Here is a 13,640-nt window from a genome sequence, read left to right as displayed (position 1 = left end):
ATCACTTGAAGAGAAAATAAAATGTTTTGCTGGATGGACTTTTTGCATGGTGGATTTGGGTTTGCATTCAAACTTCACTCAAAGCTTAAAAAATAAATACCTGTCCTATAGAAAAATAAAAAATACCAAGAACAAAGAAAATAAAAACCCAAACCTCATTTACTTCAGATTGATCTGCAATGACTTTTTTTATTCTTCTTTTTCTACTCAGCCAATACATAAAAAGTGATCAGTTTTCCGCAAACTTTTCTGTGCTCTTGATTTGTATCAGAGAGCTAAGGTATTCTGAAGTGATGGCTTCTGAATGACAAATAAACTTGTTGCAGCCTCCAGTAAGGTACCACAAGTAAATAAGTTTACACAAATGGAAGCAAAAACTATCAGCTGTGTTAAACACAAGAACTAGAATAAAGATGTGAGACAACAGAAAAAAAAAGAACTCCTTTCTCAAGACATTTTCATGCCAGTATGGTGTGCAAAGCCTCTGCCAGACTTTGACATTTTCCTTTTTTGTTTTGCTGTGTTTTGAAACTTGAATCATCAGGCAGTAACAATCTGCATCCCTGGACATTCAAGGGAAAGTAGTGAAAATCTTTCAAGACAAAACCAAGTAAAGTACATGAATGTCAGGAACATTTGGTGGGGCTGGAACTCAAGAGCTCCATGTGGTTTTGGGTTTTGTTTATTTTTTTTTCCTTGTATGAAAAACCTACATGCAAGAGGCTTTCAAACCATCTAAGTATTCATAACAGGTGTTCAGACACAGACGGTGGGTCATTTTCTCAATAGTGCTATCAAAATGACTGAAACCTCTGGGACTGTAAGATCCTCACCTGCTATAAATTAGCTTCAATGATGCCAATTTAGATTCTAAGGGTGGAATTTATCTGACACAGTGCCTTTATTTTCAGCACAAACTTTGTGATCTGAGCAAGCTCTGCTGGCCTTTGTTTGGAGGGATTCATCTCAGCCTAAAGCAGCAGTCTGAGATATGCCAGGGGAATTGTGCCTACATCTCTCCACTGAGTACAAAGGGAGAAGAGGTTGACAATCTCATACATAGCCATTTATACTAATGAATGTTAGGTGAGGTGGATTTGACCCTGATTGTTGCTTTCCATAAAAACTGAGAAGGAATTTTCACTGTCTTAGGCATTTTCAAGAGCTCTGTAAAGATCATTTAGAGACAGCGACATTGGCATATCATCAGATGTTCTGACCTTTAGCCATATTGTGAACTGCCTCTTAATCCCTTGCAGCCCATGGTGAAGACCATGGTGAGGCAGGTTGTCCCTCTGCAGCTCATGGAGGTTGAAGGTAGAGCAGATATCCACCTGCAACCTATGGAGGACCCCACACTGGAGCAGGTGGATGCTTCTAAGGAGGCTGTGACCCTGTGGGAGCAGGCTTCTTGCAGGACCTGTGGAGAGAGGAGCCCACACTGGAGCAAGTTTGCTGACAGGACTTGTGATCCCATGGGGGACCTCACTGGAGCAGTCTGATCCTGAAGGACTGCACCCCATGGAAGGGTACCATGCTGGAGCAGTTCATGAAGAACTGCAGCCTGTGGGAAGGACTTGCACTGGAGAAGTTAATGGAGGACTGTGTTCTGTATGAGGGACCCCACACTGGAGCAGGGGAAGAGTGTGAGGATTCTTCCCCCTGAGGAGGAAGGACCAGCAGAAACTGTGATGAACTGACAGCAACCCCCGTTCCCCGTCCCCCTGCACTGCTGCCAGGAAGGAGGTAGAGAACTCAGAAGTAAAGTTAAACCTGGGAAGAGGGAGGGGTTTGGGGAAGGTGTTTCTAAGATTTGGTTTTATTTCTCATTCTACTCTGATTTGATTGGTAATAAATTAAGCTAATTTCCCCAAGTGGAGTCTGTTTTGCCCATGACAGTAATTGGTGAGTGATCTCCCTGTCCTTCTCTAGACCTACAGGCTTTTCATTATATTTTCTCTCTCCTGTCCAGCTGAGGAAGAGGAGTGATAGAGTGGCTTTGGTGGGCACCTGGCAATCCTGCCAGGGTCAGCTTACCATATGACTTCAGCTGGAATGGGATCAAGCCCTTAGGTAAATATGCCCAGACACATGAATCAAAATTGTGTTTGTTTCTTGAATGACTTACTGAACCCAGCAATTCTGGGAAGGATTTCAGATTGTCTCAATAGAGTGAGGGTGGCTTTAAGAGTGCAGTCATAAAAGCCAGACTTTAAAGATATTTTGCAATTGTCTAAGTAGCCAATATGTGTCTCTTGAAGCCTTTGGTTTGAATGTAAAGGTCACCCCAGAGATGCTTTTAAATATCTCCTGGATTTCTCTTTTGTGACATTTTCTGGTCTCTGTGTTTCTGCGGTGCTCCAATTACCTTTTATGGCACTGTTGATGCAGAAAAACTGAATCAGCTTTGTTTCGGCTGGAGGTTTAAAGCAGTCTTAGCTAATTTCAGATTTTCATCCATCACTTTGCAAACCTAAATAAAATCTGGGGTTTTTTTATATGCTACCAGTCTATTGTGTGGATGACAGCATTAAGTCATGCCAAATGAGTGAACCAGTGATCAAAATTTTTGTGCTAATATCTCACTGAAATGGAACTAGACAATTTCACTTTTGATAATTATCCTACATTTCCATAACAAAAAGAGCACTTGAAATGTTTTAATAATGTGCATTTTTTCAAAGAGAGGGAATTTATACCTGACCCTGACAAAGCATTCACTGTAAGTGATATGTATTTTGTAACACAGGCACAGACTCATAGACAGATACGTGTGTACACACACTAGTACTGCAGACATTTTATCCTTTTTATCTATCCTGGTGTCTAGGGAAATGTAATGACCTTGAGGGAGGAAGAAACAAAAACAAAACCATGCTGAAAAACTTTTATCTTTTTATTACTGGTACCTTTACATTAATACTGCTGTTTTGTGCTGAGAAAACCAATCTGTTACACGTAAGGTAACTGTAATATACAACATAGAAATGCAGTCTAAGTTAATTACAACAAGGAGCTACAAAAAAATTTCGTAGGAAAGAAGTCACCTAACATTGCAGCTGTGCTTGCAACAAATCACTCACTCCCTTAACTGCAGGACTATGCACATAGTGAACCATGGTTATTTACATGACCCTTACAACCGTTAACAACAGAAGGGCTAAAATCAGTCTAAAAAGTTCCATAACATCACTATATACTGTACAGTCCTCAAAAATAATTTATTACACTGTTTCTAAAAAAAGGTACTAGTGTTGTTTTGATTTCCTTTTCCGGTGTTTTCCGAGGTGCACAACATGTGCAAAATTATGCCTAACAGTCTAAAAACTCAAGAACTGAACTGCAAGTCACGATCACAGAGATGAAGTGGTGGAGTCCAGAACTTCCCTTCCGTTGCAGACGGTCGGTACGTACATACTGGCGGATGCTGAAAGAGAGGGGAAAATCAACTGAGTTCAGGTTGGCATAAAATTACAACACACAGGATTAGAACTTAAGTTGATCTAGACCATCTCACCCAGTTTAACCAAGATGCTCAATGAAAGTCCCTGAACATGACTGTGCCAGCAGATGGAGGTGCTGCTTGCACCTCTACAAGGCAATTCAGATCTGAGGCTGAAGCAACCTCATTTCTCCTTGCTGACATTTGAGAGCCCTTAGGGTAACTAAGCTTCACCGAGAAGTGTCTGAATAAAATACATGATTTTTTTTATATATTTTTTTTTATGATTCTGGGCCACTTTGTAGCACTTTGCATGGCAGCGTGAATAAATATAGCTAGAGTGGTGCTAAGATATCCCCGTAGACTAAAAAGTGAACCTTTAGATTTTTCATGTTTTATTGGCAAGAAATGCTAAGGTGTGATCCTTCGAGCTTTCACATAATTTGAATGGACATTTCTGAAATAAAATATGTGCATTTTTAAATCCAGGAGAGAATCCACCTCTGCATATTAGGACTGTCTGTTGATCTACTTTTTAATTAAAAACTAAATAAAAAATTCCAGGTACATGTTGGATGGAGTGAAGAAATTTTTGAATAATGGCATTTGAAAGCAAGATTATTTCTTACCTAATCTCAGAATATTTTCTGGCCATAATGCCCTTCATTCCTAGGAGCTCTGGATCAGGATTCAATTGGCATCCAGAAACAAGGGCCAGACTTTGATACCCCTGTGTACATTGCCTACTATTTTATTCAACAGGTTTTCCTTGCTTTAATAATATGACAACTGCATCTGAGTATCAGAATCTGTTTCTAAATGTATTCATTTTGACTGCAGGATATATTACCATTCTCCTAAAGCCTTGTGGATTTTAATTTAAAAGCAAGCTTGTTTGTCCATCTTTGTTAAAATTATCCATTGGGCATCAGAAATGTGTTTTCAGATACTCTGTGACATCTCCGCTGACGGCACCATAAAGCTGTTTTTTGAAAGATACATTAGGTTAATGATAACAGTGACCCAGAGGAATGTCATGCCTTCATCAGAGAAAACACACGGCAAGCAGTGACTTAGTAAACTCAATCATCCAGTGTAAAAAGCAATTTATGCAGCTGACAAGGGCATGCTCAGTCTTCCAAAACTGGTGCTGGCTACAGTCACAGTTGCAGACTGGTTCTCTAAAGACACTCAGCATCATTTTCAGAACAGATCATTAGTTCTTCAAATCAGCTAATATTTCTAATTCTTTCATTGACTGAAAAAATGTAAATGGAGAACAGAACTGCTTTAACAAGAGAAATTTAGAGGCACCTGTTAGACTAGCTTACTACTTAGAGGGCAGGACGTATTCCTAATCAATAAGAGAGCAAGAATGAGCCCCTGCTGAGAATTAGGTAGGTTGAGCTTGTTCTCTCACAACCTAGATATATGTTGAAAGCAGTCATTTGTAGCTAACAGGGCACAGGACATCACACCTATGATTATGTGAAAATTTACTATTAGGATTTGCATTCGGTTTTAAACTGGGTATAATATGGCAGTACATTGACCTGAATTTTTTATTATTGTTGTTATTTTTATTTCTACTTATTGTTGGCAAACAGAAAAATCAGTACTGCTTCGGAGACCTGATTCAAATCCCTGTTCTACTGCAGTATGACTACAGGCAAAAGCATTTTGTTTCTGTGAACATCAGTCACCCACCCAGAACTTTTTTAGCTTCAGGGTTTTTTTGAAGTCCAACACATTGAAGAACATGAATAGCTCAAATACTTCAGTAACTGGGTCAGGAGGATGTCAAAGCTGGATAGTGAAAGATGGTGGTAGGTAAGAAACAAATGGCCTTGTCTTTTGAGTTCCCAGGCTTCCTCCACAGTGCATACCCCTCTTGTAGTGCTGGGAGGCAGTCATCAACTCTGCAGAGTGGAGTGAAGTGTTCACACCGAGTATCCAGCTCTCTCTGAGACTGAACAAAAGATCTCGCTCTTCCTTACAGACCTCAGCAACGTTAATTGCTGTCCCTGCAGTGCTCTGAGTTTCACATTGTCTCTTACAGCAGCAGCCAAGGGGTTTCCTGAGATACAGCTGCACCTGCTAGAGACACTTCATCTCCATTTTGCCTTGTTATGCCAAGGAAAAATGTGTGACATGACCAGAAGCCTTGATTTGGCTGCAATTCATGCTTTTGTTCTCCTCTTTCCTGGCAGTCCTTCATTTTGCTTTGGTAATTCAAGGCAAAGAACCAGAGGTAAAGTGCAAGAGCACTGCTGTGGGCACCTTGAAACATGTCTGTGTAGTCAGGAACAACCAGGTTCAAACTTGCTTTCTGTCTTGTATAAAATCATGTATATATTACAGCTAGTTTGGAGAAAGGGCTGGGAAAATAAATTCCGAGAGAGAAAATATTCCAGCCTGGCTATAAACAGTGGTTTCAGTTCTTTTTCTGACCTCTGTGGAGGACATCTGGAGGAGTTCAAGTCTGGGTGCTGCTCTCTGTGTGGACATAACTTGGATGACACCTTCTGGGTGTGAAAGCTCAGCCTGAATCATGTTGGTGCTTAAATCAGCCCTGAGTTCTCTGTGAAGTCTGGTGAGGGCTGACCTCCTACCTTCTGGGAATACTCCTGTCAAGCCCATGAAACAGGCCACAGGAAAACTGGGGAATATCCTAATGGGGAAAACACCACAGGGGAAGCAGAACTTATGCAAGATTCTGTCAAATGTGATTTTTCAGGTTCAAATAAACATGTATGGATATACCGGTCTCAAAACATGTCATATACCTTGGTATATGAGATACATCCCACTTGTCTTCAGCTTAAATCTATATTCTTTTGTAACCCGGACTTCAGCTGTCAAAATGATCAAAGCTTTGTGCCTCTAAAACAAGTTTCCCAGCTTAGCAGTCAAGTAGTCACCTCTACTGTCTTTCTGCAGAACATGCATCAGAGAAAAGAAGCTGTATTCAGATGACCAGGAAAGCTGTGGATGCCCCTCCCTGGCAGTGCTCAAGACCAGGTTGGATGGGACTTTGAGCAGCCTGGTCTGGTGAAAGGTGTCCCTGCCCATGGCAGGGGTTGGACTGGATGAGCTTTAAGGTCCTTTCCAACCCAAACCATTCTGTGATTCTATGACTACATGAGGTGCTCAGTTTAGCTCCCATGACCTCTACCACACTGCAGCTTACATGGTTGAGCATTGTCTCAGGCCCTCCTTTCACTGCTCAGTTTAGGGATATAATTGCCATACACATTAGAGCTAACACTTAACACTACCCAATGCACCATGAGTGTCACTTACCTTTTCTCACAGTGTTTGATCAGTTTTCAAGTTTCAAGGAACTGTGTTAAAAACTGTCTGTGAATCACTTGCTGTTCACGATCCACTATGCTCATGGCATTAATGACTGATGGACTGAGGAGGTGGTGGCAGCCCTGAGATGCAATAGAGGTCAGAATCCGTGGAGGTAGGAAACACACTGCCCTTTCAAGCAACTTGAGTATCCTGTCCTCTGAAGCTCTGAGAGTGAACAGGAACTGGCTTTTTGGATGTTGCTGCCCTGGAGCTAATTTTGATCAGTCTCAAATTAAGCAGTTTCTGACTGATGAAAACACCATCAAGACCAAAATAAAAACAAGCTGACAGCCTGGGGACCAATGAGAGGAATATTTTAGACATAGATTAGAATAAATTTGAATGACAAAATTTTGGGATGTTTATAAAAGATAAATTAAACAAATGAGAATTTATTTAAAATAATTTACAAGTAAATAGAAAGAAGTAAGGGAAAATTTTCCTCCTTAAAAATATTGGTGCTGTGATAGACAGTGAATTCTCAGTGTTATTTTTCCAAATAATTGTCCAAGATGGAAACCATAGGGCTTTTTTCATTGTATATGATGGACCTTTCAGTCCTACTTCCAGGTCCATGTTCTGCCACGGTCTGAGTAGACCAACAAGGATGAGCAGCCCTTGTTCAGCTAAGTCTAAGTAGGTTAAGTAAATGACTGCAGTCATCTTTCTAAACAACGAAGTAGCAAGAAATTGTAAGTCTGGATTTTTATGCTTTCCTTAATGTCTTAAAGCTATTCACAAGCCTGAAAAAGTAGGCTTTTAATTTAAAGACATGCACTGAGATATCTTTCAGTTGCATGTATGCTTGTGCACACACATGTATTATGCAGCTGTTATAATAGAAATACCAAATTCCAAAGTGCACTCCTGTACAACAGTATCCGTGAATCAAAATGGTTTCTGACTAAGATTATTCTGTAGTATGAGATAATTAAAAAACTCAGAAAGACCGTTTATGCAAAGTTCATAAGGGGTGAAAATAATTTCATGGGCTTTATCATTTCATCAAGGGACCCAATTTCTAAAAGTTACTGAGAACCTATTGGTCTGGCAAATCCAGCTCTTTTAGGAGTGCTCAGCACTTCAGTCCCTTAGGGTCATCTCATGTCTCTTGGTTTAAGTCTCCCGAAACAGCAAGGAAATTTTGGGTTCTGGTGTCAGGGCTGGATGCAGTCCTGACTCTGATGAGATGGGGGACAGGTAGAGCCATATAGATGATCTCTTGTCAAGAGACCAAGGCTATTCCCACACAGTATGGGTTGGGGTGGGAGAGCCAGAGATGACTGGGACCCCTTTACCTCCTAATCCCTGCCAATGTGATATATGGCTAGGTCCCAGGTTCCTTCCACCTTCTGTCTGAAATGTGAAGTGGCAAAGATTTCCAGCCAATTTTGAAATTTAGGTCATACTCAAAAACCTCAGTCTAGGCTATTGTAAACAGTGCTCTGTGTCCCTGCTTTCCTCTGTTTCTTATTCCTTGCCTCTTTATAGAGGTAGTGTAGTTTTTCCATTACCTTTCCCTGTTAGACATGCTGTCTGCAGTGCTCTGTGAATAAGGTGCTGTGTGCTCCCATCCTTGGCTAGTTAAGTATGACAAGGAAAAAAAAAATCACACAGGTGACCTATTTTTTTTAATTAAAAAAAAATCTCTCAGCAACTAAACCAGAAGAGGAGCAACAGCCTCAAATCAAAATCACAGATGTGAATCTGCTTGAGATGAAGAGACTGGCGATGAAGGAAAGGAGGGAGGCAGAGCAGATGAACTGTCCTTGCACTGATTGCATCTCCTGGCTGTGGCACTGACAAAGGCTATTGCTCACACTCTGCATACAAATACAGTTCATGGCGTCGCTTGTACACATTTGCTGCAGACTTGGAGTCTTTTCTTATCATGCAGGCAATGAGAGCCATTGATATCACACTGCACTGTGGCCCAGGTCCTGTCGGCATGTCATTTTGACAGGAATACTCCAAGGCAATCTGTTCCTGTCACTGCTGCAAAAGTGACAGTGAGTGATAGGCTCTGCTTGCTTTGTGCAGGGGGATGGTGCTAGAGCCCGCCAAAAGCTTTCTGCTGACTTCAGTGAGCTTCTGAGTGGGTTCTGAGCTGATTCCCATGTGAAGGGGATGATTTTTTTCTCTCCAGACACAAATGAAGTGATGCTTCCATGGGGTACACAGCCCAGCCTATAAAGGTCTTTTTGTTGCTGGTAAAAACCACATTTCTTCTTTACCCAAACTCACCACAATCCCACACCCTTATTGAAAAGTGGCAGTTTTGTTACTTACACTGGGAGTAAGTGGTCCCGGTCCCACTGACACTGAATCTGTTGAGGTGGAGTCTGTGAGTGACCACATTCTTCTGGGGCTGGAAGAGGATGATGTGCACCTTGGGTGCGAACAAACAGCCCAGCACCACGAAGCCGCTCAGACTCACAGAAATGCACATGGTGGTGGTTTGCACCTAGGAGAGAGTGGGTGCAAAGCACTGTGTTTCAGTATGGAAAGCTCTGAAATGCAGAATATTAGAAGCATTATCATACAACAATAGGAACCGTCCTGGGGGTTTGCACTGGTAGAGGCTGGCTTGAGCATGTGTTGCATCCTTATCTTCCACAGTCCTAGGATAATGTGAGTGAGGTGCATGGTGCTGATGGTGCCCTGTGTCTGCATATCAGGAGTAGCTCAACTGCGTTCTCCCTTAGTTTAGCACAAAAAGGATAGTTCTGCTTTCTTCCTTTCATCTCCCATGCCCTTGATTTCTAAATTGGTCAGGAAGTCCTCTGTAATGTCTGACATGCAGTATCTGAGCACAGCTGGCTGCAGTGGAAACCAGCTTGCACTTACCATGCCTTATGGGGGGTTATGTTAGATGCCACATGCAAAGTATCCAGTCAAAAACCAGTTTAGTCTCCAGCCCCAATCCTAATCAGAGAACTTGAACAATCCATTCCAGGAATATAGGTGTGATTTGGATTAAATTTAGCAGCTAGCGGCATTTGCCAGACTAAGCCTGAAAGTTGCCCTGACTTTCAGATATAAGTTCTTGGTCTGAGAAATGAACTGTTTCTAAGGCTGCAGGATTTTAGAGTAGTAGCCCTGAGGTATTTAGAGGAGTAGTTGAGGTGCAGCTTTCCTGGCAATAGCTGTGTTTGTTAGCACAACTGTCCTGGCAATAGTTTTCTTCCTTTTTGTTCAATGTTATAGCTAGGTACCAGTTTACTGCCTCATTTTCAGTTTATATTCTTTTCTTCCAAGTAGATTCCTTAATTAAGATGTTGAATTAAACTGTTTTAAACTCTACTGCTTAATTTGAATGATCATATATCCACAGCTCCTTTTTTCTTAGTTACATGCTTGCAGTCCTTGGAGATTATCCTTCTTCCATGGGAATACTTCGCATATCTCCTTGTCAGAAATAATTGGTGCAAAATGAAAAATAGAGCCGGGGATGGACTTTGCTGCTTTATATATTTACACAGAGCACCAAATACTTTGTCAGCAGTGAGTATAATTAACATGATCATGCAATAATCACTCGTTACCCAAGCTAGATGTGGCAAGCACCGTGAGAGGGTGGTCAGCTTTCTCAGGGTGAGTGAAGATGGAAGACCCTACAAGGCTAGCATGAGAAAGGAACACCTTAGTGTTTCCAGCTGCACCTTCTCCTTCACTTCTCTGCATTTCATCCGCAGGGCTCTACAGTCATTTACCTATGGGTCTTGAATCGGTAAAACAGGAAGTTTTCTTATAAAACAAGAATAAATGACAGTAGTAGTTTCAAGGAAAGTTCCCTTTACTACCAGTGCCCTCCCCCACAGCCTGCTCTGCTAGGATTGACGCCTCCAGGAGTAGCTCAGCTGTGCTGACACAATTAAATTACACACTCAATCAATGAAACGATTTGGGTTAAAAATAGCCTCATCCCACAGGGTTCCTTTTAACTCAGGTCAGGTCAGTGGTTTGGTGTGTATGCCAGCCTGACAGATACCAGTGTGCTGGAAAACGGAGGTGATGCTGCTAGACCAGGCAGGAACAACTGGCAGGGTGAGGGGGTGTGAGAAAATTCAGGGAAAACTGTCTAAACAGTAGGAACTTTGCACACCTGAATTTGCTATAATCAGTCTAACACCCAGACTTTTCCCCTCCTGTGCTATTGCTGCATTTCTTAAGCTCTTGTCTGAAGTAATCATGTTGAAAATTCCCTTAGATGTGCTAGATATGGGCGCTACTTTGAACTTAAGTTATGTGTACCTATTTAATCATATCAGGTTTCACTGTATCATTGATTCTGAAATCAGAGTGGGTCTCTGCATGAAAACTAATGGCATCAGAGAAATCTGTCTTTTTGAGGAGCCCTCCTTTAATTTTTTGACAGTGCAGCTAACGGAGTCAGCCATCTAATGCAGCAGTTTGCAGAACAGTCTCTGGCCTCTGCTTTGGGATCTTCTAGACCTTCTGGGAACATCTTCTGGGATCACTGGGGGGCCCTTGGGAACACTTCAAGGAATGTCAGGGTGCCTTGCTGTTGCTGGGAGAGGATTGGACCAGCCTCCATCAGCTCCAAAGAAGCTCTTTCAGCTGTCATTGAACAGCTTGGAGCTTTTGTCTGAGATGACACTTGGTTAGGTGAGGTTGGGTACTCTTGTTGCAGGTGCTGGGCAGAGCTCTCTGTAGGTACAGGGCAGGTAACAGGTTCAGCAGAGGGCAGAACTGTGCACAGAAGAGAGCTAGAAACTTTGCTTAAGGCTGTGTTTGTGTGCAGAGCAAGGTGGATGCCATAGGGCATGGTCCCCAGGGGCAATGATCCCTGGCCTATCAGGATTGACCCAGACTGAGCTCCCAAGAGAGGATGCAGCTCTGCAGCTTTGAGTCTGCAGGTGTGCCCAAAGCCTCTCATGGAGGTTGGGGGAATTGTTCTCCTCTGCAGATGATGTGGAGGATTTCTGTTGTCAAGGAGCTATGTAAGGAGTTCAGCAGACTTTGCAGCATTAGACATGATGAGGAAAGGGTCAGTTCCCTGGTAGTAGGGTGAGGAAAAGAGGTTGCACTCTGTGAGAGAGTGTGAGAGTGAATGCAGCTCTGCCTGGCAATGGATTTTGAGGCAGCTGATAAATTACAATTCAGGATTAGCGGGCAGACCAAAGTGGACAACACTGTGGTGGGTGTCTGCTATAGACCACATAACCAGGAAAAAGTAGAAGAGGCATTTTTCAGACAACTGGAAGAAGTCTCACGTTTGCAGGCCCTGGTCTTCTTGGGGCAGTTCAACCACTCTGAAACACACTGGAGGGACAATGCAGCAGGGCAGAGGCAATGCAGGAGGTTTTGGGAGCACACTGAAGTCAATTACCTAAAATGGTTGACTGAGGAACTGATGAAGAGAAGATGGTCCAAGTGATCTCATACTTTCAGACAAGCAAAAACTTGTCAGGGATGTGACGGACAGGGAAAGATTTGCCTGCTGCAACCAACAAATGGTGGAATTCAGGATCCTGAGAGGAGGAAGTAAAGCAAAAAGTATGATCACCACTCCACAGAAAAGGTTGCCCAGTGGGCAGGAAATCAAGTAAATGTGGCAGGAGGCTTGCATGGATGAGCAATAAGTGTCAATAGTGAGGGGAAATTTACACAGGGAAATTATACTTAACTAACCTGATAGACTTCTATTGCAAAATGACTCAGTGCTGGTCAGGCCATACCTGAAACACTGTGTTGATTTTCATCCCTGCTATATAAAAAGATGTTGCTGAAGGTGGTCCAGAGAAGGGTCACAAAGATGATGGAAGGACTAGGAAGGCTGCCACATGAGGAAAGGCTGAGAGAATTGGGTTTGTTCAGCCTTGAGAAAAGAGGTCTTAGAGGAGACCTCATCACCATGTTTCAGTACTTAAAGAGTGGTTACAAAGTGGATAGAGTCTCCCTTTTTGCAAGGAGTCACATGGAAAGGACAAGGGGAAATGAGACTGTTCAGCCTGAGAAAGACAACACTAAGGAGGATTTAGAAGGATCTTATTAGTGCATATAAGTACCCTATGGGAGAGAAATGAAAAAAGAACTAGACATTTTCTAGTGGTGTCCAGTGACAGGACAAGAGGCCATGGACACAAACCAAAATACAGGACATTTTGAGGACATGTGAAACTCATGGAACTCAACAAGGCCACATGCAAGGTGCTGCACTTGGGTCGGTGTAACCGTCAATATCAAGGCAGGTTGGAGGATGAAGGGACTGAAAGAAGCCCTGTGGAGAAGGTCTTGGGAGTGTCGGTTGATGAAAAACTCAACATGAACTGGCAATGAGGGCTTGCAGCCCAGAAGGCCAACCGCACCCTGGGCTGCATCACAAGAAGTGTGGCCCGCAGATGGGGAGAGGTGATTCTGCCCCTCTGCTCTGCTCTCATGAGACCTCACCTGGAGTGCTATTTCCAGCTCTGGGGCCCTCAATATAAGAAGGACATGGAGCTGTTGGAGCAGGTCCAGCGGAGGGCCACAAAAATGATCAGAAGGATGAAGCACCTCTCCTATGAGGAAAGGCTGAGAGAGTTGGGATTGTTCAGCCTGGAGAAGAGAAGGCTCCAGGAGACATTATTGCAGCCTTTCAATACTTAAAAGGGGCTTATAAGAAAGATGGGAACAAACATGTCAGAAAGGTCTGTTGTGACAAGACAAGGGGTAATAGTTTTAAACTGATTTAGATTAGAAATAAGAAAGGATTTTACTTTTTTTATGGTGAAGGTGGTGAAACACTGGAACAGGTTGCTCAGAGAAACTGTGGATGCCCCATCCCTGGAAATATTTAAGGTTGGATGAAGCTCTGAACAACTTGATCTAGTTGAAG

The 13,640-nt window shown here is 42.6% G+C and overlaps 1 protein-coding gene across 1 annotated transcript in view; it reads right to left on the bottom strand.

The window, feature by feature from the left end:
• Window positions 1–2,875: 2,875 nt before the first annotated feature.
• Window positions 2,876–13,640, bottom strand: part of GRM3 (glutamate receptor, metabotropic 3) — a 48,910-nt gene continuing 38,145 nt past the window's right edge. Inside the window, exons 4-5 of the mRNA XM_010184042.1 lie at window positions 9,089–9,263; window positions 2,876–3,427 (exon numbers count right to left, since the gene is read on the bottom strand). Of these exons, the coding sequence (XP_010182344.1) occupies window positions 3,354–3,427; window positions 9,089–9,263 (249 nt within the window). The 3' untranslated portion in view covers window positions 2,876–3,353. The remainder of the gene's footprint in view (window positions 3,428–9,088; window positions 9,264–13,640) is intronic.

This window comes from Mesitornis unicolor, unplaced genomic scaffold, assembly GCF_000695765.1.
Source record: "Mesitornis unicolor isolate BGI_N332 unplaced genomic scaffold, ASM69576v1 scaffold485, whole genome shotgun sequence".
NCBI classification, from domain to species: Eukaryota; Metazoa; Chordata; class Aves; order Mesitornithiformes; family Mesitornithidae; genus Mesitornis; species Mesitornis unicolor.
Note: the sequence above shows the minus strand (reverse complement) of the source record. Positions and strands in the feature narration are given on the sequence as shown.